General features: G+C 35.2%; 2 protein-coding genes across 2 annotated transcripts in view; both read left to right on the top strand.

The window, feature by feature from the left end:
- gogo (thrombospondin-1 like protein golden goal) overlaps positions 1-27,951 on the top strand; it is a 71,343-nt gene that overhangs the window by 18,551 nt on the left and 24,841 nt on the right. Inside the window, exons 3-4 of the mRNA XM_073982463.1 lie at positions 10,832-10,962; positions 21,866-22,093. Coding sequence (XP_073838564.1) covers positions 10,832-10,962; positions 21,866-22,093 — 359 coding nt within the window. The remainder of the gene's footprint in view (positions 1-10,831; positions 10,963-21,865; positions 22,094-27,951) is intronic.
- On the top strand, positions 16,607-18,642 carry LOC141401214 (cilia- and flagella-associated protein 157). Its single transcript, XM_073981224.1, has one exon. It carries the CDS (start codon positions 16,720-16,722, stop codon positions 18,544-18,546), a length of 1,827 nt encoding a protein of 608 aa, XP_073837325.1. The 5' UTR covers positions 16,607-16,719; the 3' UTR covers positions 18,547-18,642.

The raw sequence follows: 27,951 nt of genomic DNA, 5'->3' as shown, positions 1-27,951 counted from the left end.
TAAAGGATGTGTTCGGGAAGAAAAATACATGAGAAACAGCCATGAAATCATGTTTGTGTATTAATGTGGAGGCATATCTGCATTCATCATTCCAAAAAAAAAAAAAAAACACTTTCTTTCATACAAATAATATATTTTATGTTAAATGAATGAAAGCATATCATCCATCGATGTGTGACACAGAAAATAAGGGAAAGTGAATATGTTGATATCGTTTCCAACTGCCAACGGTGAAAGTGATAATTTTGCCATCGTTATTTAATTGAAGCATCAATGGGTTTATTCATTAAAATTATTATGGCAAATTGAGCTTTAATGAAAATGCATAAAATTAAATCTTTAACCTCATTAATTTGTTAATTGAATTTTATTTCGGATGAAATCCTCTGACCCTGGATTCTTGTTTTATGAAACTGTGAAAAGAAAAACATTTTCTTTATAAATTTTTTATACCCTCAGCCTTTAGGCTATGAAGGGTATATACACTTTGATACGATGAAAATGTGCCTCATCGAAATAATGGTTTTAGACCCCAAGTATGTTTGGACGAAATGTGTTTCAGACAATTTGGAGTCGATCTAGCCATGTCCGTCCGTCTGTCTGTCTGTCTGTCTGTCTGTCCTGCTGGCTGGAGCGCACGATAACTCTCGAACGGATGAACCGATTCGGTTCAAATTTTGGCGTTCGTAATATTTTGCCCAAACTTAGTTTAAGTTCGAAGGTGAGCTACATCGGTCCAATCCTTCCGGTACCTCCCCCACAAAAGTTCGAAAATGTTCGGAAAAATTGTGCGCACGATAACTCTTGAAGAGAGTAACCGATTTGGTTCATACATTGTATAGCGTAAACATTCCACCAGAGTAATATGAGGTTCCAATATGGTCTTAATAGGTCCACTGCTTCGGGTACCTCCCACACAAAATTTGAGAAAAGTTCAGTTTAGGACCATCACTCGAATCGCTTTGATTTTTGTTTTAGCAACTTGTATTCACTGCCCTCCATACGGCGGTACAAGTATCATCAGGGGCAAGTCCATACTTCCTGAGAAAATAGCAGGAAAGTTGCAAAAAACCCCTATGACACCGTGTGAGGTGGTTGGAGCGCAAGATAACTCTCGAACGGATCTGCCGAATCGGTCCAAAATATGGCCTTAGTAATATTTTGTCCAAACATAGTTTAAGTTTGAAGATAAGCCATATCGGTCCACTGCTTCAGGTACCTCCCCCACAAAAGTTAAAATATGTTCGGAAAAATTGTTCGTACGGTAACTCTTGAAGAGTGTGGCCGAATTTGTCTATACTTTACACATCCTAATATATCTACCAGATATAGATCTGGTTCAAATATGGACTATATTTGTCCACTCCATCCGGTACCTCCCACACAAAATTTCGGATAAGTTCACTTTAAGAGCTGCTATCGAATCACTTTAATTTTTGTTGAAGCAACTTGCATTCGCTGCCTCAATTACGATGGTAAAAGTTTTTTAGGGGCAAGTCCATACTTCTTGAGCAAACAGCTCGAAGAGTGTAAAAACCCCCTAGGCACTATATGTTGTGCCTGGAGATTCACTTACATAACGGTCAATGTCGATCTATTCCTTATAGTATCGCCTCCGCAAAACTTTTTATCTTTAATCCTAATCAAAATTGTTGTCGGTTCAAACGCCCAAAATATTTAAAACCCCCTAAATACATACGTATTTTGGGAAACATTTTTTTCAATATACACAGGCTGAGGGTATATCTCTGTCGGCAAAGCCGACTGATACTTTTTTACTTGTTTCATTTGAGATTGTTTGTCTTTTTAAAGGTTTTCATTTAAAATTTTTCATAAATCAAGAATTGAGCCCAGGGATAATATTTTCTTAACATACATATAAAGTTTGAAGTTAAGGATCACGGTGCTCTTGAACCAATTGTAAATGGAAGGTGCTTACACCTGGGAAGTTTTTGCGGATTCTGAAACTACAATGTTCATAGGTGAGAAAAATCAAAAAAAAAAATTGTCGGAGCGCTTTTTAAATAAATTGCGATTCAAGTTGACATTTTTAGGATTTTTTTTAGGTTTTCACGATCTTGCTTGGAAACCGCAAAGTTCTATCGAAATGGGACTAAAATAAATATTGTAGCTATGAAAATTCTCTATAAGATTGGCATTTATGGTATTTTCGTAGGTTTTACCGTTATTGAGATATAGAATTTCAAATTGGGACATTGCATTGACTGTATCGCTTCCTTATAAAACAATGTCATACGTGGTGCGCCTTAACTAACATTAAGTGAAAACCGCTTACACCTGGGAAGTTTTTGCGGATTTTGAAACAGCAGTTTTCATAGATGAAAAAATCCAAAAACAAGAAAAAATCGATGAAATCCCTGACACCCAACCAATATGCTACGATCGTTTCGCTGGTGATTATTCAGTTCATCAGGCATATCGGATATGAAAGGCTGGAAGACAAAGGCGGTGTTTTATAACTATTATTGGGCCAATTTCTCTGGAAGTATAGTATAGGACTTGCCCCAATAAAAATTTACCCTCGCAACTAGGGCCGCAAACATTGTGTGGAAAATACCCAAAAGAGTGGTTTGGTCGTTTGAACCAAATTGGGGTCCCCGTTCGAGGTTTACTTTACGTATTGCCCATTTAAGTATGTGCCGGCAAGCTTTTTGGAGCTCTTGAACTATTACCCGAGGAAGTATGGACTTACCCCCCGTAAAATTACGTCTTCGTGACAGGGACAGCAAAAAGAACTTGTTCAAAAAAAAAATAAAAAAAAAACTAAAAGGATCTGAGAGGAACTCTTTAATTTCACTTTTTCCGAATTTTGTGGGGAAGGTACCCGAAGGAGTGTACCGATATAGTTCATATTCCAACCTGATACATGACTTTATGAAAGTTTGGAGCAAACAACAAATTCCTGCGAGATTTATCTTCCGAATTTTAGTTGGTGCCGTTTCTTGGAGCTTTTAGGCCATTATCTCAGGAAGTATGGACATGCCTCCGAAAAAAGTGTATCCTTTAAACAATATTTGACGTTATTTAGTGTAAATTTATAATTTTTTGTCGATTTTGGCCAGTTTTTTTTTTTCGGAAAATTGGCCACTGTGCACTGTTAATTGGACTTAAGATGTAACAAAATCAATCGTTTCTAAATAAACTATCTCTATATCGATGCTTATTTCCATTGATGATGAAGCTTAACAAAACAAAACACTTTGTCTTGATTACTGCAAAGATCTAAAACCTATGCATACACACCACTTACTACCTTTAGTTCATTTTATTGTCCGTATCACTAATACAGCTTCATGTTGAGAGTTGAAGTTATATCTGCCCCATCACATTTGAACTTTGTTAAGCTTCTTGATTTTATTGTAAAGAAGATTAAGCATAGCATAGGCCGAAAATCGTTGTGTGTGTGTTTTTTGCATCCTTAAGAATGTTCCACCTCGATATTTTATTTCTACACTTTCAATCCTTTTCACAAAAGATATTGATGTCCCTTTTTATTCTGCAGTGGGTTTCTTTCTCTGAAAATAAAGGATATGCTTAAGGTCCCCTCCTGTTGGTGTGTGTATGCCGATATTTTCTTCCAGAATAATATTTTTATAGGCCTTTTTAGTACGTGTTGCAGAGGAATATGTATGTATGTGACGTAAGTTTTATGTTCTTAACCTAAAGCAAGTTGGTGCGTAAACCGGTAGTTGATTGTATGCAGCTTATAGTCTATCACTCATCCATACCCTTTTGTAGTGAATATTTATTACATGGAAAGGCAATTGTTTTCAATGTGTGTTTTATCACGGCTATGGTTGTCCTTCTGTCCAATAGGCAACTTACAAATATTTGATTTTACAATTATTTTCGACATTTGCCCACAATTTATTTAACAGCGACGACCTTTGTTTGGTTCATCTGAACTTGAATGTTGACTCTTATTTTGCTTGGGTCCCTCGGGATAAAATCAATACTAAAAAATAAATTCTTACATGTTACTTGGGGCTGTGTCAATACTTCAAAAGTAAGGCAAACTTTCGCCAGCCAAATGGATTCTCTATATGGCAGTTGTACGTCCTACTGGTGCTTCAGAGGTATTCGGAAAAATACCCTTCCCGAAACAAGACTTTAGCACCCCTCTCCGTTTTACGTTGTATTCTCGGATAGTGTCGGTAGCAGAGTTTACGACACGACTGTCGTTCTTCGTAAACGTACTTAGAATACTCCAATTCTCAATCCGTAGACCCAGGATCTGCTTCATGACTAACCTCAGTATTCTGCCCAGCTCGATACAAGGAGACTTACGCACTTTACTGTCTTCCTACAGAGATCCAATGTCATTAAGTCTCTGCATAATGAAATCAACTGATTTCTTATTCTCACAGTTAATTACCTCGACAACTTTGTAAGCGGGTTCAGTGCTGTCGATGATTGCTTTTCTTAGACCATCTGATGATGCGAAGAACCGTCCATCAGTAGACTTTGCAAGAGCACAAGGCCGCTGCGAAGTTAGGACAAAAGAAAGGATTTGTGTCTCTTAAGTGGTGGCTTGAGATCACTTTCTTGATTATCACTGGAGCGGTGATGGTTGAGGCCAGTGCACTGCCCATTTTCAGTCTCACCTCGTATATGCTAGTGCGGGTATAGAAGGTGACTTAGAAGACCGCGAACTAGTCTCATTAGTCGGGACTTGCATTTTTAAATGAAAGAGGCCTCGACATCTCATCTTATAGAAGGCCATTATGTGAATCATGTAGGAGACCATTAGGTCTCCCCATGTTTTAGCTTTTTTTAATGGAAGACCAGTAGGTCTTCTTATCAAAGACCAGCAAGTTTTCTTATAGAACACCAGTAGGACTGTTTATAGAGAACAAGTTTCTAGAGGAATGTCCGTTATGATTTGTTCCTAGGTTTTAACATTCTTGAAATATAGAAGTTCAGGTCACATTTGTAGTTTTTTATACCCTCAGCATTTGTGCTAACGGGGGTATATATACACTTTCATATGGGGAAAATGTGCTTCATCGAAATAATGGACGAAATGTGTTTCAGACACTTTGGAGTAGATTTAGCCCTGTCCGTCCATCCGTCCGTCTGTCTGTCTGGCTGGCTGGAGCGCACGAAAACTCTCGAACGGATCAACCGGTTCGCTCCAAAATTTGGCTTTCGTAATATTTTGTCCATACTTAGTTAAGGTTCGAAGATGGGTTATATCGGTCAACTTCTTCCGGCACCTTCCCCACAAAAGTTCGAAAATGTTCGGAAAATTTGTGCGCACGATAACTCTTGAAGGAATACACCGATTTAGTCCATACTTTGCACATCGTGAAATTTCTATCAGACTTAGATAATGTTCCAATATGGACTCAATCAGTTCACTCCTTCGGGTACCTCCCACACAAAATTTCGGAAAAGTTCAGCTTAGGACCTGCACTCGAATCGCTTTGATTTTTATTTTAGCAACTTGTATTCACTGCCCCCTATACGACGGTACAATTTTCATCAGGCGCAAGTCCACACTTCCTGAGAAAATAGCCCCAAAGTTGCAAAATAACCCTTTGACACCGTGTGAGGTTATTGGAGCGCAAGATAACTCTCGAACGGATCTGCCGATTCGGTCCAAAATTTGTCCAAACATAGTTTAAGTTCGAATATAAGCCATATCGGTCCACTCCTTCAGGTACCTCCCCCACAAAAGTTCAAAAATGTTTGGAAAAATTGTTCGCACGGTAACTCTTGAAGGGAGTGGCCGAATTGGTCCATACGTTATACATCCTAATATATCTACCAGATATAGATCAGGTTCAAATGTGGACTATATTTGTCCACTCCATCCGGTAACTCCCACACACAATTTCGGATAAGTTCACTTTAAGACCTGCAATCGGATCACGTTGATTTTTGTTGAAGCAACTTTGCATTCGCTGCCTCAATTACGATGGTAAATTTTTTTTAAGGCAAGTCCATACTTCATCCCGAATGGTGTAAAAACCCCCCATGGCACCATATGTAGTGGCTGGAGATCCACTTCCATAATGGTCAATGTCGATCCATTCCTTTAAGTATCTCCTCCGCAAAACTTTTGATCTTTAATCCTAATCAACATTTTTGTCGGTTCATACATCCAAAATTTTTAAAACCCCCTAAATACATAAGTTTTTTTCGGAAAAAACATTCTCTGTCAGCAAAGCTGACTGATACTTTTTTACTTGTTCATACTCATACTTTTCTCTATACATATTTAAAAATTTATAAATGTATTTGTGAAAAATGTTTGTATTTTTGCTATTGTCTTGCCAATACTGGCAGGGTAATGATGGCTCCATAGAGAATACAAAGATAAGAAGAACGTTAAAAACGTGGGTTTGGGCGTCGGGTTAGTAACCCTCATCTAGAAAAAACAGTCTACTATGAAAAAACGAAAGAACAGAAAGTTGACGAACCCCGCAAACGTTTTAAGGACCACGATCTCCGAATCTGCACCTGGAATGTTCGCACTCTTTATAGAGAAGGTGCAGTCTTCGCATTGGCAGACGTACTTGAAAAGTACAAGGCCGATATTACTGCTATACAGGAAATACGATGGATTGGGAAAGGCGTCACAACAACACCTAAAGGTGACGCACTCTATTATAGCTGCCATGACGTAAAGCATGAGTTTAGTTGCAGATTCGTAGTTAGTCGGAGACTAAAACATCTGGTATCCAGCTTCACCCCAGTGAATGAAAGACTTGCTGCAATTCGAATAAAAGCTAAATTCTTCAACATCAGCTTTATTTGCGCTCATGCTCCCACAGAAGAAAAGGACGAACAGACCAAAGATATATTTTACGAGCGCTTAGAAGAAACATATGCCCGTTGCCCTGCCCATGACATTAAAATCATTCTAGGCGATTTTAATGCCAAAATTGGAAAGGAGAATATCATTGGCCCAACAGTCGGGAAATTCAGTCTCCACAGTGAAACATCTGACAATGGTATGAGGCTGATAGACTTTGCAGCTGCAAAAAACATGGTAGTTAGCAGTACCAGATTTAATCATCTCGATATTCATAAGGGCACCTGGCTGTCTCCAGATCAAAGTACAAGTAATCAAATTGATCATGTTGTGATAGACGGAAGAAATTCATCGAGCGTGTTGGATGTATGATCGTTCCGAGGCGCAAACATTGATTCGGACCATGACCTTGTCGCAGCATAGGTACGTACCCGTCTAAATGTTGCAAATAAAGCGCGAACAGACACAACGCAGAAGTTGGACATCGATAGGCTGCAAACACAACAGATAGCCACAGCATATTCCACTAAACTAGCCCAATTGCTTAATGAGAGTACTCCTTGTCCCGATAACATAACAACACAATGGCAAAATATTGTCCACTCCATGCAAACAGCCGCAAAATCCATACTTGGATTCCAGAGACCTCCACAAAGGAATTCATGGTATGACCAGGAGTGTCGTGCTGCTAGCGAAGAGAAAAATGCGGCATATAGTGCTTCTTTACAATCAGTAGCAACGCGTAGCGCACGTGAGAGATATCGGGAGTAAAGGAGAGAAGAGAAACGTCTTTTCCACAAGAAAAAGAGAGAAATGGAAAAGCGGGAGTGTGCAAAAATCGAGATGTACAGGAGCCTGAATGAAGTCCGAAAATTCTACCAAACAGTGAAACATCAAACCAGAGACCAGCAAGGTAATCTGGTAACAGATACAAATAGCGTGCTCAGGATATTGAAGGAACATTTCTCCAATCTGCTGGTTTCCAATAGTAGCGAAGACGATGATACCACAGATCCAATCCCAGAAGATGGTATAGAATGTATACCGCCCGGCCAAGATGAGGTAAAAACAGCAATCAACCGACTGAGGAATAATAAAGCAGCAGGAGCCGATGGCTTACCAGCCGAGCTGTTTAAAACCGGAGGCGACGAGCTGATAAGGTGTATGCATCAGCTAGTTAGCACCATCTGACAGGAAGAACGTGTACCCGACGATTGGAGACCTGCACAAAGAAATTCATGGTATGACCAGGAGTGTCGTGCTGCTACCGAAGAGAAAAACGCGGCATATAGGGCTATTTTACAATCAGTGGCAACGCGTAGCGCACGAGAGAGATATCGGGAGAAAAGGAGAGAAGAGAAACGTCTTTTCCGCAAGAAAAAGAGAGAAATGGAAAAGCGGGAGTGTGAAAAAATCGAGATGTACAGGACCAGAATGAAGTCCGAAAATTCTACCAAAGAGTGAAACATCAGACAGATGGCTTTGATACAGGCACATCCTCCTGTAGAGACCAGAAGGTAATCTGGTAACAGGTAAAGATAGCTTGCTCAGGATTTCTCCAATCTGCTGGTATCCAATAGCAGCGAAGACGATGATACCACAGATCCAATACCAGAAGATGGTATAGAATGTATACCGCCTAGCTAGGATGAGGTAAAAGCAGCAATCAACCAGCTGAAGAATAATAAAGCAGCAGGAGTCGATGGCTTACCAGCCGAGCTGTTTAAAACCGAAGGCGACGCACTGATAAGGTGTATGCGTCAGCTAGTTAGCACCATCTGGCAGGAAGAACGCGTACCCGACGATTGGAACCTGAGCATCCTGTGTCCCGTCCACAAGAAAGAAGATAAGACTGTATGCTCCAACTATAGGGGCATAAGTCTACTCCCTATTGCCTACAAGATCGTGTCAGGGATATTGTGCGAACGACTAAAGCCTATGGTCAACTAGATAATTGGACCATACCAATATGGCTTTAGACCTGGCAAGTCCACCATTGACCAGATATTTACCCTGCGGCAAATCCTGGAGAAGACCCAAGAGATGCAGATCGAAACCTACCACCTTTTTGTCGATTATAAAGCAGCCTTCGACAGCCCGCTGCGTTCAAAGGTATTCCAAGCCATGTCTGAATTTGGTATCCCCGCAAAGCTCATCCGGCATTGCAAAATGACTTTAACTGACACGAGGTCCTCAGTTAAAATAGGAAAGAACCTCTCCGAAGAGTTTGGTACCAAAAGAGGTTTCAGACAAGGAGACAGAATTTCGTGTGATCTCTTTAACATCCTGCTGGAAAAGGTTATACGAGAGGCAAACGTCAAAAGAAGTGGCACAATATACACCAATAGTCACATGTTACTTGCTTATGCTGATGACATAGACATCATGGGACGATCAGTAAAGGAAGTAACTGATACTGAGGTCGAAGCAGAATCTGCGAAAGAGGGTCTGGCGGTAAGCGGCGAAAAGACCAAATTGATGGTGTCGACGCGCAAAGCGTCCATAGAGCTCGGACCAACTGTGGAAGTAGGTACCTATAATTTTGAGGTAGTTAAAGACTTCGTCTACCTCGGCACTGCCATAAACACAACAAACAACATCAGTTGTGAAATAAGAAGAAGAATTGTATTGGCCAACAGATGCTACTTTGGCTTAAGTAAGCAATTTAAAAACAAAGCCACATCTCGTCAAACAAAAATAACACTATACAAAACGCTGATACTACCCGTGCTAATGTATGGCTCCGAAGCATGGGTACTTGCGCAAGCAGATAAGGCAGTGCTTGCTGTGTTTGAGAGGAAAATTCTTCGATAGATCTACGAGCCGATTTGCGTTGACGGTGAATATCGACGTCGTATAAACCACGAGCTATATCAGCTATACAAAGACATGAATATAGTTAAACGTATCGAGATGCGTTGGCTAGGCCACAACATAAGAATGAGCGATGATGACAAAAAAAAACATTGTTCCACAACATTCCGTACGGGACAAGGGAGACTTCTCTCATATCAATGAGTGCACCCCGATTCATATTAAGCTCAATGATATGGGACCTACTGTTTATCGCCGAGTCCGAACGGCGTGTCTTAAGACACCACTTGTGGAGAAGTTTTTCAAGGCTGAAATACTCAGGAAAGGTCGCCAACATTACTGAGGGGTGTTTTGCCACCGTTGAAAAATGTTTGATGTTGCCTGACCGGGGAATTGAACGCCCGACCTTCTGCGTGCAAGGCAGGCGTGCATACGATTGCACCACGGTGGCACCCATGAGCGATGATAAACCCGTTAAAAAGGCGTATGAATACATGTCACATGGCGGTGCACGCAGAATCGGCAGGCCTAAGCTTCGATGGAGCATACAAGTTGATGAAGAAATGAAAAGGTGCGGTATTCCAGAAAGCGAAGTGAAAAACAGAGAGAATTGGATATCTTTTCTTAGTTCGGTATATGGGACAAATGTTCTGTAATGGGCTAGCTAAGTAAGTAATAGTCTAAGCAATTCCGAAACGATTCTTGAAATGATTTAACTACCTCTACTGTAACAACATCTTATCACGAGCCTGTATATTATCCTATGCTATTAACATAATGACGGCAAAACATTCTACGCTAAATACCTCTCCTTGTGGTAATTCAGGTTTTTATGTGTATATTGAATCGAATAGCAATCCGATTTAACCCAAATTTAAGACTTGCAACTTCCACAATCCTCAGATATATCAACAGCTATTGTTCGCCGCTAAAATATTGACATGCAAAGTAGCGAAAATGAGGAAAACTACTTACTTATCAGCTTAAAAAGGGTGTAATCGTAGTAGTGGAACTGTTTTATTTTTTATTTTGAATGACAATGCCTGACTCTTTGCCTGTATGGATAAATAGGTCACCCATGTAATCCTTGAGATTTGCTTACTATTCAACTGAATAGTTATGTATGTAGATAGCAGCACATGAGCTCTATCATCATCATTCCTATCATCCTCACTTAACACAAAAAATATTTCTTCCTTCTAACCCTCTTGACATTTGCTTTATTTTTTTTTTTAGAATCTGATACAGGAGGCTGGGGACCATGGAGTGAGTGGACGCCTTGTTCAACAAACTGCCTGGGTGGCACAAGGAATCGCTATCGTTTTTGTGATTCACCACCGCCACGTTATGGCGCGAAATTTTGTGAGGTATGTATGCATAAATATGAATAAATGTCACTCGCTAACTGGCAGAGTGTAACCTTATGAGACACTTTACAATTGAAAAGAAATGTCATTGAGATTAAGTAACATTTAAGTAAATAAATAACCTAATTATAACCCGATTTTTATGGCACCTAAATTCAGAAGTTTTCAATTGCAAGTTTGACGGGAATTTTTATTTCTACAAAATTAAAAAAAATATAAGGTCCATCTTAAGGGCAATGTTTAATACCACAATAATGCCCAGAACCAAGGAGGTCTGCGAAGAGCCCTCTTCAAACTATACTAAAATTTAAAATCTCCCTTTGGATTCTCGAAAACATCTTTAAAAATGCTAACAAACCGACAACAACTCTTTTTGGTATTTCCATCATTTTGCACTTTACCCCACTGCGTGCTTTTAATTTCTTAGCAATAGTTTTCCAACTTCGTTCATTCAATCGCAACCTTCTTCCCAGCGCCAACCATTAATATGAAAATATTTGTACATTCCCTTTTTCCTCTTCTTCTTCTTCTTCGCGAGCATCTTAATAGCAATTTCATAAATGGAAAAATTTTTTAAGAACAATTCAAAAATGCTCGAAACCACATCCTAGGTACCAAATAAAGATGCCCTCAATGCATCACAAGTCATAAGCTGCAAGTGCAACTTGCGTAACTACAATAAAATTCAAATAAAAATAATATTTAATATTAACGTCTGAAAGCCATTAATTCATAACAGATTTTATTCAGCCGGAAACTTCCTATATGAGAAAGTATTACCTGTGGATATTTAATACAACCAACGAGATTGAGTGAGCATTCCCTGAGAAAAGTTTTTGATTGATTCTTGAAAAAATATTTTTTTAAAAATTCCACGCTTAGATGATCCTTGAAAAAATATTTTTTTAAAAAATCCACGATTGGTTGATCCTTGAAAAAATATTTTTTAAAAAATCCACGCTTGGTTGATCCTTGAAAAAATATTTTTTAAAAAATCCAAGCTTGGTTGATCCCTGAAAAAATATTTTTTAAAATATCCACGCTTGGTTGATCTTTGAAAAAATGTTGTTTAAAAAATCCACGCTTGGTTGGTCCTTGAAAGAATATTTTTTTAAAAAAAATCACGATTGCTTGATCCTTGAAAAAATATTTTTTTTAAAAATCCAGGCTTGGTTGATCCTTGAAACAACATTTTCTTTAAAAATCCAGACATGGTTGGTCCTTGAAAGAATATTTTTTTTAAAAAATCCAGGCTTGGTGGATCCTTGAAAGAATATTTTTTTTAAAAAATCCAGGCTTGGTGGATCCTTGAAACAACATTTTCTTTAAAAATCCAGACATGATTGATCCTTGAAAAAATATTTTTTAAAAAATCCAGACATGGTTGATCCTTGAAAAATATTTTTTAAAAAATCCACGCTTGGTTGATCCTTGAAAAAATATTTGTTTAAAAAATCCACGCTTGGTTGATCCTTGAAAAAATATTTGTTTAAAAAATCCACGGTTGGTTGATCCTTGAAAAAATATTTGTTTAAAAAATCCACGCTTGGTTGATCCACGAGAAAATATTTTTTAAAAAACCCACGCTTGGTTAATCCTTGAAACAATATTTTTTTAAAAAATCCACGCTTGGTTGATCCTTGAAAAAATATTTTTTTAAAAAATGCAGGCTTGGTTGATCCTTGAAAAAGTATTTTTTAAAATATCCACGCTTGGTTGATCCTTGAAAAAGTATTTTTTTAAAAAAATCCACGCTTGGTTGATCCTTGAAAATTTTTTTTAAAAAATCCACGCTTGGTTGATCCTTGAAAAAGTATTTTTTTAAAAAAATCCACGCTTGGTTGATCCTTGAAAAGTTTTTTTCTTTAAATCCACGCTTGGTTGATCCTTGAAAAAGTATTTTTTTAAAAAATCCACGCTTGGTTGATCCTTGAAAAAGTATTTTTTTAAAAAATCGACGCTTGGTTGATCCTTGAAAAAGTATTTTTTTAAAAAATCGACGCTTGGTTGATCCTTGAAAAAGTATTTTTTTAAAAAATCGACGCTTGGTTGATCCTTGAAAAAGTATTTTTTTAAAAAATCGACGCTTGGTTGATCCTTGAAAAAATATTTTTAAAAAAATCGACGCTTGGTTGATCCTTGAAAAAATATTTTTTAAAAAATCCACGCTTGGTTGATCCTTGGAAAAATATTTTTTAAAAAATCCACGCTTGGTTGATCCTTGGAAAAATATTTTTTTTAAAAAATCCAGGCCTGGTTGATCCTTGAAAAAATATTTTTTAAAAAATCCACGCTTGGTTGATCCTTGAAAAAATATATTTTAAACAATCCACGCTTGGTTGATCCTTGAAAAAATATTTTTTAAAAAATCCACGCTTGGTTGATCCTTGACAAAATATTTTTTAAAAAATCCACGCTTGGTTGATCCTTGAAAAAATAGTTTTTAAAAAATCCACGCTTGGTTGATCCTTAAAAAAATATTTTTTTAAAAAATCCACGCTTGGTTGATCCTTAAAAAAATATTTTTTTAAAAAATCCACGCTTGGTTGATCCTTGAAAAAATATTTTTTAAAAAATCCACGCTTGGTTGATCCTTGAAAAAATATTTTTTAAAAAATCCACGCTTGGTTGATCCTTGAAAAAATATTTTTTAAAAAATCCACGCTTGGTTGATCCTTGAAAAAATATTTTTTAAAAAATCCACGCTTGGTTGATCCTTGAAAAAATATTTTTTAAAAAATCCACGCTTGGTTGATCCTTGAAAAAATATTTTTTAAAAAATCCACGCTTGGTTGATCCTTGAAAAAATATTTTTTAAAAAATCCACGCTTGGTTGATCCTTGAAAAAATATTTTTTAAAAAATCCACGCTTGGTTGATCCTTGAAAAAATATTTTTTAAAAAATCCACGCTTGGTTGATCCTTGAAAAAATATTTTTTAAAAAATCCACGCTTGGTTGATCCTTGAAAAAATATTTTTTAAAAAATCCACGCTTGGTTGATCCTTGAAAAAATATTTTTTAAAAAATCCACGCTTGGTTGATCCTTGAAAAAATATTTTTTAAAAAATCCACGCTTGGTTGATCCTTGAAAAAATATTTTTTAAAAAATCCACGCTTGGTTGATCCTTGAAAAAATATTTTTTAAAAAATCCACGCTTGGTTGATCCTTGAAAAAATATTTTTTAAAAAATCCACGCTTGGTTGATCCTTGAAAAAATATTTTTTAAAAAATCCACGCTTGGTTGATCCTTGAAAAAATATTTTTTAAAAAATCCACGCTTGGTTGATCCTTGAAAAAATATTTTTTAAAAAATCCACGCTTGGTTGATCCTTGAAAAAATATTTTTTAAAAAATCCACGCTTGGTTGATCCTTGAAAAAATATTTTTTAAAAAATCCACGCTTGGTTGATCCTTGAAAAAATATTTTTTAAAAAATCCACGCTTGGTTGATCCTTGAAAAAATATTTTTTAAAAAATCCACGCTTGGTTGATCCTTGAAAAAATATTTTTTAAAAAATCCACGCTTGGTTGATCCTTGAAAAAATATTTTTTAAAAAATCCACGCTTGGTTGATCCTTGAAAAAATATTTTTTAAAAAATCCACGCTTGGTTGATCCTTGAAAGAATATTTTTTAAAAAGTCCAGGCATGTTTGATCCTTGTAAAAATATCTTTTTAAAATCCACGCTTGGTTGATCCTTGAAAAAATATTTTTTAAAAAATCCACGCTTGGTTGATCCTTGAAAAAATATCTTTTTAAAAAATCCACGATTGCTGATCCTTGAAAAAATATTGTTTAAAAATTCCACGCTTGGTTGATCCTTTAAAGAATATTTTTTTAAAAAATCCACACTTGGTGGTTGATCCTTGAAAAAAATAATTTTTAAGAAATCCACCCATGGTTGATCCTTGAAAAAAATAATTTTTAAAAACTCCACGTTGGTTGATCCTTGAAAAAATATTGTTTAAAAACCCACGATTACGTGATCCTTAAAAAAATATTGTTTAAAAATTCCACGCTTGGCCGATCCTTGACAGAATATTTTTTAAAAAATCCACAATTGCTTGATCATTGAAAAAATATTTTTTAAAAAATCCACAATTGCTTGATCATTGAAAAAATATTTTTTTAAAAAATTCACGCTTGGTTGATCCTTGATTAAATATTTTTTAAGAATCCATATGGTATGGTTGATCCATGAGAAAATATTTTTTAAAAAACCCACACTTGCTTGATCCTTGAAAAAATATTTTTTTAAAATCCACACTTGCTTGATCCTTGAAAAAATATTTTTTTAAAATCCACACTTGCTTGATCCTTGAAAAAATATTTTTTTTAAAATCCACACTTGCTTGATCCTTGAAAAAATATTTTTTTAAAAAATCCACGCTTGGTTGATCTTTGAAAAAATATTTTTTTAAAAAATCCACGCTTGGTTGATCTTTGAAAAAATATTTTTTTAAAAAATCCACGCTTGGTTGATCTTTGAAAAAATATTTTTTTAAAAAATCCACGCTTGGTTGATCCTTGAAAAAATATTTTTTTAAAAAATCCACGCTTGGTTGATCCTTGAAAAAATATTTTTTAAAAAATCCACGCTTGGTTGATCCTTGAAAAAATATTTTTTAAAAAATCCACGCCTGGTTGATCCTTGAAAAAATATTTTTTTAAAAAATCCACGCTTGGTTGATCCTTGAAAAAATATTTTTTAAAAAATCCACGCTTGGTTCATCCTTGAAAAAATATTTTTTAAAAAATCCACGCATGGTTGATCCCTGAAAAAATATTTTTTAAAAAATCCACGCTTGGTTGATCCTTGAAAAAATATTTTTTAAAAAATCCACGCTTGGTTGATCCTTGAAAAAATATTTTTTAAAAAATCCACGCTTGGGTGATCTTAAAAAATTGTTTTTAAAAAAATCACGCTTTTTGGTCCTTAAAAAATATTTTTTAAAAATCCTTGAAATAATATTTGATCCTTGTAATAATATTTTTTTAAAAATTCACACCTTTTGATCCTTTAAACAATATTTTTTTAAATCCATGCTTGAAAAAAAATTTTTTAAAAAATCCATGCTGTTTGATCCTTCAAAAGATATGTTTAAAAAACTACGTTGGTTGATCCTTGAAAACATTTTTTTTTTTTAAATCAGTTAAGATTTACACTGCAATACTTTCACGTGCAAATCCTTCTGGTTATTATCCTTCTCATGGCAGCACGAAGTTAAAAAGACATAACAATAATAAAACCAAAGATGTAGGTTTTGTTGTTGGAAAATAAGGAAAAGTTTTAATTTTATAGATTGTTTTGCGAGGCCACATTCTTCTTCTTGCTCTTAAACAACTATTCTCGAATATAGATGACGGTGCATAGAAGGAGACAATGGGTTTTTCGAGCGCAATATTTTAAGTTTGTTCGAAAATATTAACAAAAACAGCAAAACAGGAATCATAACAACGAAAACTTATTGTTAGTTTTTACTTGCTTCTCCATCCTGCCATTCGCCAGCAATGCGGAATTTATGAACAAAAATTACGAAAAGGAATTTTGTTGAATTTTTATGGGAAAACTTCTTCTTCCACGACGAAAAACTGAAGTTGTTGGCAACTATGGCAAAGTATACAAACAAGCCGGCAAGCCATGGCACCTGTTGTCAATGACAACCAAGTAAATAAAATAGAATTGAAAACATACATATTTTTCCATTTGGAAGTTTGAAAAAGAAGTTTTGGTTTAAAGTTCCTCCGCGAAATCATGGGTAAAAAAGGCAAAAAGGAAAAGAAACCTAAAGATGATCCTAACAAATTAACCCAAGTGGATAGGACCTTTTATGAATTGACCATAACCGATTTAAATCAAAAATTGGCTCGCTTGCGAAGTCATTTGGTAACGTTGGACGAGAACAATGTAACGCTTAAGGAGCAACTAAAAACCATAACTGAAGATCGCACCGATATTGCGGCCCATTTGGAAAGGACCTTGGCACAACGCAACGACACCATTACCGAATTGGAGGAACGTTTAACAGAAACCATAAAGGTGCGCAACAAAGAAAAGGCAGAGGCAGCTGAGAAGATTAAAGATCTTGAGGCCAAATACAAGTCCATGCATGAACAACTGACTTCGGAAATAAAGCTGCTGAATGGTAAATTAAATTCTCTCGATGAGTTTCGCATACAACGAGATGTCCTCATGGCAAAATTTGATGACCAAGAGGCGGAGGCCAAGGAAAAGGAAAGATTGCATCAGGAGCTTATCTATAGCATGGAACAAAAGGCCATTGTGGAAAAGGATGCTTTGAAGAAGGAAGTAGAGGCTAAGTTACTACAGGTCTCCGAAGATTTTACCCGTTCAAGTGAGATACGTAATGCGGGCTATACCCGACGTCTGATTCGTGAAAATATTGCCTTGCAAAAGGAAATCGATTCGCTGGTTATGAGTCAAATACGAATGCAGCACGAATACAATGAAACAATGGCCAAACACAAGGACATGGTGCAGCAATTTAATGCCTTGGATCAGCTGAAAAGTGAGTTGATACGCAGCAATCAAAATAAAATTAAAATTATTGAAAAGCTAACCGATAACTACGAGCGTTTAAAGGCCAAACATGTTGAGTTACTGAAATATCGCAGCCTCTATGAAAATCTGGCCAGGCAGGACGTTTGTGAGCGATTCACCCTGAATGATATGTCGAAGAAAATGAAAATTATGTCACAGCGTGTGGAGAGCCTGAAATTTGAGAAACAACGTCTAAGCGCCCAGCATGAACATTATGAAGAGGAAATTCAACGCCTAAAGGGAGTTATACAGCAAATACGCAATGCCATACATCAGGCCATAACTGGCATGAAACCAACTCGTCGTCGTAGCTCCACGAAAGTGGAGGATTCCGCTGCCATCAACAAGTTGCAGCGCAAAGATCTCCTCCATGAACTTTTGGAGATTATTAGCAGTCAAGCGGAAGAAAAGAAAGACGAGGGCGGTGATACACTCTCCTCACTAGCCACACCATCACAATCGAAAACTTCTTTATATCGCCCAGGAAAAATGGGCTTCATGACACGCACCACATCTTCCCTGATGGAAATCTTCAAACGTGATGTTCATCGTTTAGTTTCCGCTGAAATCATTGCCACTGCCTATCAAACGAAAAAGGAGGAAGGGAAAATTATACCTAAAGATAGGGTAAGCGAAGCTGGATCGATCTTAGATGTACAAATGGGTTCGACGCTTTATGTCTCCGATTCTCACGATGAAATGGATGTTGCGGTGCAGGAAGATGAAGAACCCGAAGATATGGGTGAAGAGGGTAGTAGCAGTGAATATGGCCAGCCGGAGGCGGCAGGACCCATTGGGGAACAACGTAAGTCAGCAATGCTCCAAGAAGAGCCATCAATTGGAGCTATGACAGGGGAGTCTGATAAGGAGGCGGCAGGAGTAAGTGGTGTTGGAGGAGGAGGTGTTGCTGCATCAACATCAGAAACGTTATCTCGAGGTTCCAGGGTTTCACGAATGTCGCGACAGAAGAGCTTACCCCAAACCGATGACGAGGCGTTTTCCATAAATTTGTTTTATTAATTTTAATGCTTATTATAAATTTTATATATTTTAATGCCTATTTTAAATTTTATATGTATATTTTAATAAAAACTCTAAATACTTCAAAAATATTAATCCTAAACATATTTTCTTTCAAAAATCCATCCACGCCTTTTGATACTCAAATACTTCAAAAATATTGATCCTTAAAAATATTTTTTCTAAATTCACGCCTTTCGATAATTAAAAAAATATTTTTTTCTATATCCACGACTTCTGACACACTTTTTGGTACTTAAAAAAAAACAATCCACGCATTTTGATAATTACAAAAATATTAAAAAATCCATGCCTTTTGATAAAAAATATTTTGATAAAAAAATATTTTTAAAAAAAAAAACACCCACGCCTTTTGATAATTAAAAAAAATTAAAAATCCACGCATTTTAATATTTAAAAATCCACGCTAGGTTGATTCATAAAAAAATATTTTTTAAAAAATCCACGCTAGGTTGATTCTTAAAAAAATATTTTTTAAAAAATCCACGCTAGGTTGATTCTTAAAAAAATATTTTTTAAAAAATCCACGCTAGGTTGATTCTTAAAAAAATATTTTTTAAAAAATCCACGCATGGTTGATTCTTAAAAAAATATTTTTTAAAAAATCCACGCTTGGTTGATTCTTAAAAAAATATTTTTTAAAAAATCCACGCATGGTTGATTCTTGAAAAAATATTTTTTAAAAAATCCACGCTTGGTTGATTCTTGAAAAAATATTTTTTAAAAAATCCACGCTTAGTTGATTCTTAAAAAAATATTTTTTAAAAAATCCACGCTTAGTTGATTCTTAAAAAAATATTTTTTAAAAAATCCACGCTAGGTTGATTCTTTAAAAAATATTTTTTAAAAAATCCACGCTTGGTTGATTCTTAAAAAAATATTTTTTAAAAAATCCACGCTTGGTTGATTCTTAAAAAAATATTTTTTAAAAAATCCACGCTTGGTTGATTCTTAAAAAAATATTTTTTAAAAAATCCACGCTTGGTTGATTCTTAAAAAAATATTTTTTAAAAAATCCACGCTTGGTTGATTCTTAAAAAAATATTTTTTAAAAAATCCACGCTTGGTTGATTCTCGAAAAAATATTTTTTAAAAAATCCACGCTTGGTTGATTCTCGAAAAAATATTTTTTAAAAAATCCACGCTTGGTTGATTCTCGAAAAAATAATTTTAAAAAATCCACGCTTGGTTGATTCTTGAAAAAATAATTTTTAAAAAATCCACGCTTGGTTGATTCTTGAAAAAATATTTTTTAAAAAATCCACGCATCGTTGCTATTTGAAAAAATATTTTTAAAAAATCCACGCTTGGTTGCTATTTGAAAAAATATTTTTAAAAAATCCACGCTTGGTTGCTATTTGAAAAAATATTTTTAAAAAAATCCACGCTTGGTTGCTATTTGAAAAAATATTTTTAAAAAAATCCACGCTTGGTTGCTATTTGAAAAAATATTTTTAAAAAAATCCACGCTTGTTGCTATTTGAAAAAATATTTTTAAAAAAATCCACGCTTGGTTGCTATTTGAAAAAATATTTTTTAAAAAATCCACGCTTGGTTGCTATTTGAAAAAATATTTTTTTAAAAAATCCACGCTTGGTTGATTCTTGAAAAAATATTTTTTAAAAAATCCACGCTTGGTTGATTCTTGAAAAAATATTTTTTAAAAAATCCACGCTTGGTTGATTCTTGAAAAAATATTTTTTAAAAAATCCACGCTTGGTTGATTCTTGAAAAAATATTTTTTAAAAATCCACGCTTGGTTGATTCTTGAAAAAATATTTTTTAAAAAATCCACGCTTGGTTGATTCTTGAAAAAATATTTTTTAAAAAATCCACGCTTGGTTGATTCTTGAAAAATATTTTTTAAAAAATCCACGCTTGGTTGATTCTTGAAAAAATATTTTTTAAAAAATCCACGCTTGGTTGATTCTTGAAAAAATATTTTTTAAAAAATCCACGCTTGGTTGATTCTTGAAAAAATATTTTTTAAAAAACCACGCTTGGTTGATTCTTGAAAAAATATTTTTTAAAAAATCCACGCTTGGTTGATTCTTGAAAAAATATTTTTTAAAAAACCCACGCTAGGTTGATCGTTGAAAAAATATTTTTTAAAAATCCTTGATCCTTTAAAAAATATATTTTTTAAAAAATCCACGCTTGGTTGATCCTTGAAAAAATATATTTTTTAAAAAATCCACGCTTGGTTGATCCTTGAAAAAATATATTTTTTAAAAAATCCACGCTTGGTTGATCCTTGAAAAAATATATTTTTTAAAAAATCCACGCTTGGTTGATCCTTGAAAAAATATATTTTTTAAAAAATCCACGCTTGGTTGATCCTTGAAAAAATATATTTTTTAAAAATCCACGCTTGGTTGATCCTTGAAAAAATATATTTTTTAAAAATCCACGCTTGGTTGATCCTTGAAAAAATATATTTTTTAAAAAATCCACGCTTGGTTGATCTTGAAAAAATATTTTTTTAAAAATCCACGCTTGGTTGATCCTTAAAAAAATATTTTTTAAAAAATCCACGCTTGGTTGGTCCTTAAAAAAATATTTTTTAAAAAATCCACGCTTGGTTGATCCTTAAAAAATATTTTTTAAAAAATCCACGCTAGGTTGATCCTTAAAAAAATATTTTTTAAAAAATCCACGCTAGGTTGATCCTAAAAAAATATTTTTAAATAAATCCACGCTTGGTTGATCCATGAAAAAATATTTTTAAATAAATCCACGCTTGGTTGATCCTTGAAAAAATATATTTTTTAAAAAATCCACGCTTGGTTGATCCTTGAAAAAGTATTTTTTAAAAAATCCACGCGTGGTTGATTCTTGAAAAAATATTTTTTAAAAAATCCACGCTTGGTTGATTCTTGAAAAAATATTTTTTAAAAAATCCACGCTTGGTTGATTCTTGAAAAAATATTTTTTTAAAAATCCACACTTGGTTGATAATTGAAAAAATATTTTTTTAAAAAACCACGCTTGGTTGGTCCTTGTAAAATATTTTTTTTTTAATCCACGCTTGGTTGATCCTTGAAAAAAATATGTTTTAAAAAACCAAGCTTGGTTTTTCCTTGTAAAATATTTTTTTTTTAAATCCACCCTAGGTTGATCCTTGAAAAAATATTTTTTAAAAAATCCACGCTTGGTTGATCCTTGAAAAAATATTTTTTTAAAAAATCCACGCTTGATTTGTCTATAAAAAATATTTTTATAAAAAATCCACGCTTGGTTAATCCTTGAAAAATATTTTTTTTTTAATTCATTTAAAAATATTTATTTTTCTTTTCAGGGTCCTTCAGTCCAAACGGAGAAATGCGGTCAATCTGTGGCAGACACCTGGGATTGCATTTACGAATCAGCAGGAACGGGAAATAAACAAAATCGCACAGATGTTTCCCAGGAAATTGGTCCCGGTTGTCGGTGTGGCTGTATTGTGCATCTAGGAGCTTCGAAACCCAAAAGGATTATTGCCGGGGCAACACAAAGTTGTCCAGGGCGTTCATTTTGGTTATTGCAGGTAAGTGAGAAATTTTACACTTAAATCTTTAAAATGAGAGGTTACCAGTAAGTCAATTTTATCTTGAGTCAAATACCAAAAAACATGAAATATACTCGAGCATTGTCACATTAAGTCTTATTTACTGTTCATTGACACGCCCAGGGATGGGACATATCCCTTGGTGTGTCAATCGCAGTGCTTGTGGCAATAACAAAGCGACATTTCAGCGATTTTTTGTTCAAATAAATCTAGCCTTCCACTACCCTTCCACTATGCTGACACATACACACTCATATGTTTTGTGTATGTGGTTCCAATAACAAACAAATCTTAACTTCTACTCCAAACTCCTCACAAACAAATAGCTTCGTGAGCAACAATAAACCATGAAAAATATCCTCCAAAGGCAAACCCCCATTTTCATCTCTTTCATCCAACAGCAGCATAAAAGCTCCAAGCAATCCTAGCACTAGGGAAAATAAACAAAAGACCAGCAGAGGCAACAAAAGTCAACCAACTAACTAAACCATATAAACTATTGATCCCCAGAGAATAACTAACTGTAACATAAGACACACATACCAACACATCCGCCCACATACATAAACCATCGAATGGTCTTTTGTAGGATAAACCAATTCACAGCTAACTGTAGTTAACGCAGCTGAATGAGCAAGCATTCCAGTTGAATGTGTTGAATATGTGAATGAATGCTCATCCATGCATGTTCCACAAAAAGTTTATGGTAGATGCCAACCCAAGAATGGAATGAAATTTTCATGAAAATTATGGAATGTTATAGAATGTAAAATAATAAATTAAAATTGGTTAAAAGAAATGGAAGTAAAGAATCCAAAATAATAACTAGAAAGCAAACAATGTAAAGTTAAAAAAGCAATAGAAGAGAAGACAAGCAATGAAAAATTCAGCTGCTAAGTCAACTGCTATAAATCAGCAGAATAATAGAGGAAAATTAATGCATAGATTTCTATGGAATATAAATCCATAGAATCCTTTTGTCAATTTGGAAACCAAAAAGGCAAAAGGTAGATGAAAGCGTTTAATGATGAAATTGAAATAACAAATCTGTCGACACACTCTAGAAACTCATTCCTGTCTTATATAAGAAACTTCTATGACTCTAACCGTTCACAGAAAAGGCTGCCAAGATATCTAAACTTATCAGGGACTTTAATTTTCTGACCTCCAATGTTAAGGACTCGGTATGATTTAAAATTGGGGTATTCCACCATTGATTTCCCCTGTATACTATGGCTGAACATTTCTTTGCCCACATTCAAGTTGAAGCTTGAGGCCTCCACCAGCGGATTCAGGAATATCGCTAATGAAAATATTATAGAGCATGAGACCCAGTAGAGATCCCAGAGGAACCCCTACACTAACATGTTCACGCGAGTCTACGACTTCGAACTTAAAGCTCCTACACCTGTAAAGATTGCTACCGGTTTAAGTTTAATTTCAGTTTAAAAAGTAAGCCATAGTGCCAGACCGATTCGAACACTCTGGCAAAATCCAGAGCCAATGCGATCGTTCCACATCTGTTATCAAATTCACTTACCACGAAGGATGAGAAATTGTCAGTCTTTAAAGATTCTCTTGTCTTCGACAAGAGCCCTCATAGAGTTTGCCAAAGGCAGATAGCATAGACATCGGTCTATAACTTCCACACTTATTGGACGGAGAGTCTCTTTTGAGGATGGGTACTACCATAGCCTTTTTCTATGTTGTTGAAAAATAACCCAGACTCAGACAGTGCACTATAGGTAATTTGGATAGGTTTTTAGGCAAAAAGTCGATTTTTGAACTTTTAATAAAGCGAGTTTTCTAATTTGATTCGAAGAAAGAACATGTCAAATACTGTGGATGAGCAATTTGTTTTCAAAAATATTCAAAACTAGCGGAATAATTCGAAGTTAAAATCAAAATTTTGAAGAAAAAATAAAAAAAATGTTAAAAAAGATTAAAACTCAGAGCAGAATTTAAACGCAATTTGTAAGAGTTTGATATTCAGATATGATATTCAGTGGAATGGTGGAGGTGTGTACTTTCTGTTATAAGAAATAATTTTCTTCAAAATGTTTGTTGCAGCAGAAAAAATCATCATATAGGATACAACCTAAGATTTTTTTTACAAAATTATAGTTTTTGTATTATAGACTTTTACAAAATTGTCCAACTTTGTCTGAAATTCTGCCACCGGGAATATCTTCAGCAAGTGGATTTGAATCAACTACATAATTACCTTGCAGAAAATTTTTTTTTTAATTTATGATTTAATGAAGAAAAACAAGTAAAAAGTCGTTAAGTTCGGCCGGGCCGAACTTTTTATACCCTCCACCATAAAATAGTCTTAATTAAAATGGAATAATTAGGGTCCTTTCACAATTTTAGGTGGAACAACTTTTCGACAATGGATAGACTCCTACTGCCTCCCACTACTGCTTAAATTACACTGTGAACACAAGTGTTGGGGCAGAGATAATTCCTTTTGGAGATGAAAGCCCCTGGTGTGTGTATATTAAAAACCTCGATGGGCAGATGCGCCGTGAGTCGAACTTCCGCGTTATGGCGTGATGAAGTTTTTGCAAGAGACCCTGTAAACCATCATGAATTAGCATTATATCTTTGTTTGTTGTTTTTGTAGAGCACTTAAGCAACAGTGAACAAAGATATAACGCTAATTCCTAAAGGCCAGGCGGATCTGTCCTTTGGGGTTCATAATAAACTCACCAAGGCCTTTCTTCCCCAAGAGGAATTTTCCGTGCCCCAGACATTCACATCCATTTTGTTGCACAGTGTTATCTAATCTAACCTAAAAAAATGTGTTCAGCTAGGTGAAAGGTACCACCTACGGGGCTACATCAAAGAGTCAACCTATCTTTAAATTTTTTTGGCGGAAAAGTTTTATAGCTGCGGGGAACTTCAAGAGTCAAATTTAGGGTAGTTTCATCAAAACAATGTAGACCCTCAAAAATGGACCCATGTTGACAACATGGTCCTATATTGACGATTATTTTTGAATAGACAAAATTGTAGCTAAAATTCTCAAAATACCGATACAGCTAGTTCGGTTTAAAATTGCAGCTAAAATTCTTAAAATACCGAAAATCGGGAGGTACCGTTATATGGGGGCTATACCAAAACATGGACCTATGTTGACGATGTTTGGTGGAGATGTTTCATGACCACTGAGAACCTCAAATGACAAATTACAGCTAGTCGGTTAAAAATTGTAGCTAAAATTGTCAAAATACCAAGAATGGGGAGATACCGAAATATGGGGCCTATACGAAAACATGACCTATGTTGACAATGTTTCGTGGATATGTTTCATGACCACTGAGAACCTCAAATGTCAAATTACAGCTAGTTCGGTTAAAAATTGTAATTAAAATCCTCAAAATACCGAAAATCGGAAGGGACGGTTATAAGGGGGCCATACCAAAACATGGACCTATGTTGACGATGTTTCGTGGAGATATTTCATGACCGCTGAGAACCTCAAATGTCAAATTGCAGATAGTTTGGTTACAAATTGTGGCTAAAATTCTCAAAATACCGAAAATCGGGAGGTACCGTTATATGGGGGCTATACCAAAACATGGACATATGTTGACGATGTTTCGTGGAGATGTTTCGTGACCACTGAAAACCTCAAATGTCAAATTACAGCTAGTTCGGTTAAAAATTGTAACTAAAATGCTCAAAATACCGAAAATCGGGAGGGACGGTTATAAGGGGGCCATACCAAAACATGGACCTATGTTGACGATGTTTGGTGGAGATATTTCATGACCGCTGAGAACCTCAAATGTCAAATTACAGATAGTTTGGTTACAAATTGTGGCTAAAATTCTCAAAATACCGAAAATTGGGAGGTACCGTTATATGGGAGCTATACCAAAATATGGACCTATGTTGACGATGTTTGGTGGAGATATTGCATGACCACTTAGAACCTCAAATGACAAATTGCAGATAGTTCGGTTAAAAATTGTGGCTAAAATTCTCAAAATACCGAAAATCGGGAGGTACCGTTATATGGGGACTATACCAAAACATGGAACTATGCCCATATCCTTTGGGATATAAGTTTGTTGATCAATAGGAACCCTAAGTGCCAAATTATAGCTAATTCGGTCTGCAAATGTGGCGAAGGACGTTAAAATACCTCAAATCCGGAGGTACCGTTATATGGGGGCTATACCAAAGAGTGGACCGATATAGCCCATCTTCGAACTTGACCTGCCTATGGAAAAAAGACCCACGGGTGCAAAATTTCAGCACTCTATCTCAATTATTGCGGACGCTAGAGTGATTACAACAGACGGACAGACGGACGGACAGACGGACATGGTTAGATCGTCTTAGAATTTTATCCTGATCAAGAATATATATACTTTATAGGGTCGCAAATGATTAGTTCGATGTGTTACAAACGGAATGACAAACTTAATATACCCTCCATACTATGGTGGAGGGTATAAAAAACAGAAAAAAGCATCCGATTTGAACTGAAAAGACATTTTCTTTAAAGAAATATTCACCTTTTGATGTAAAAATCTACAAACCACAGTACGGACAACATTATTGTTAACTATAGCCGTAATACGTTCTAACTAGGGATCATAATTTCTTGAAATATTATTGATAAATATCTCTTTGCGAATCAATATTTTAAACATGTTTATAAAAATCTTTTGGCGGGCCGGTCTTTTAGTTCATTAGAAACTGTTAAGCTCGCTGCGATGTTTCCCTTTTTGTAATTGTTTGACGAACAGTTTATTTGTTCTTTTTCACTTTACCTCGTTGGATTTTGTTATGATGCCGATAGAAATAAAATGACCACAAACACTTTGTCCTTTTTATTAGTTTATTTGACAAGTTTATTTATACTTTTAATACACTACACTTTTTCAAAACAATATTTTTGGGCGACAGTATGGTGCGATTTCTACGTTCAACTTCTTCTTAACAGAACTTTTGAGAGAGTGATCGAAACGAAAAAACCAAAGTTATTTACTCAAAATTAGATTACTCTGTCGGTTCACCAATTACGTGACGCCGGCATGATTAATGTGGTGTGTGCGTAAACAAATTACGCATGGCCACTGTTCAAGTTGACAAATGTAATTTATAAACGGTAGCTCGCGCTACCGAACCATTTTTCTTTTGTTTTAACCGCGTTCATTGGGTTAGAACGAATAAAATATGTAAAATATGAATAGGGGGTAGGTAAAAGAAAATTTGTTCTTTATATCCGGCGTTCGTAATAAACGTGTTCAACTGTAAAATTTTTTTAAAGCTTACTTTTAAATATCATGTGTTAAAATTTTTGAAACAGTGCTTAAATTCGTCGCTATCCGCGTGTGCTCAAAAGCGGGCCTGAAAATCCTAACAAATTGTACAAATATTTACTCGCGTCGTAACAATTTTTGTTTCTTATAATCGTGGTCGTTTTAAGAAGTTGAATGTGTGTACAAATATTAAGAAAATTCTTTGGAAACACAAAACTTTGTTCGCTATAAACGAAGTTTCTTATAACCGATGTTCGCTATATCCGAATTTTACTGTGTAATTCTTTGTTTTATCTTACTTTTGCATATAAACCATTAGAAATATATAAAAAGCCCATGAGTTCACCGCTATTAATTTTTGCCTCAAAAACAGGCCAAATTACCTATAGTGCGCTGGTCGGAATATGGGTGTTGGGTGGTTTCGGGTTAATTCGCCACCGTGGGACTGAAATTATTTCTTTGTGTTGCCCAGTATAATGTTTATATGTATGTATGTTAATATTTTTGAATGCGGATATCCATAAATTTTTATCTCCTCAGAATTGATCATGGAAGGCA

The sequence above is a fragment of the Musca autumnalis genome, unplaced genomic scaffold, assembly GCF_047663935.1.
Source record: "Musca autumnalis isolate F117 unplaced genomic scaffold, ASM4766393v1 scaffold_4, whole genome shotgun sequence".
Classification (NCBI taxonomy): Eukaryota; Metazoa; Arthropoda; class Insecta; order Diptera; family Muscidae; genus Musca; species Musca autumnalis.
This window is presented reverse-complemented; position numbering and strand designations above follow the sequence as displayed.

Bases quoted from the DNA above. Each gene is read 5' to 3' on its own strand.
- LOC141401214 (XM_073981224.1), top strand. From the start codon at position 16,720: ATGGGTAAAAAAGGCAAAAAGGAAAAGAAACCTAAAGATGATCCTAAC.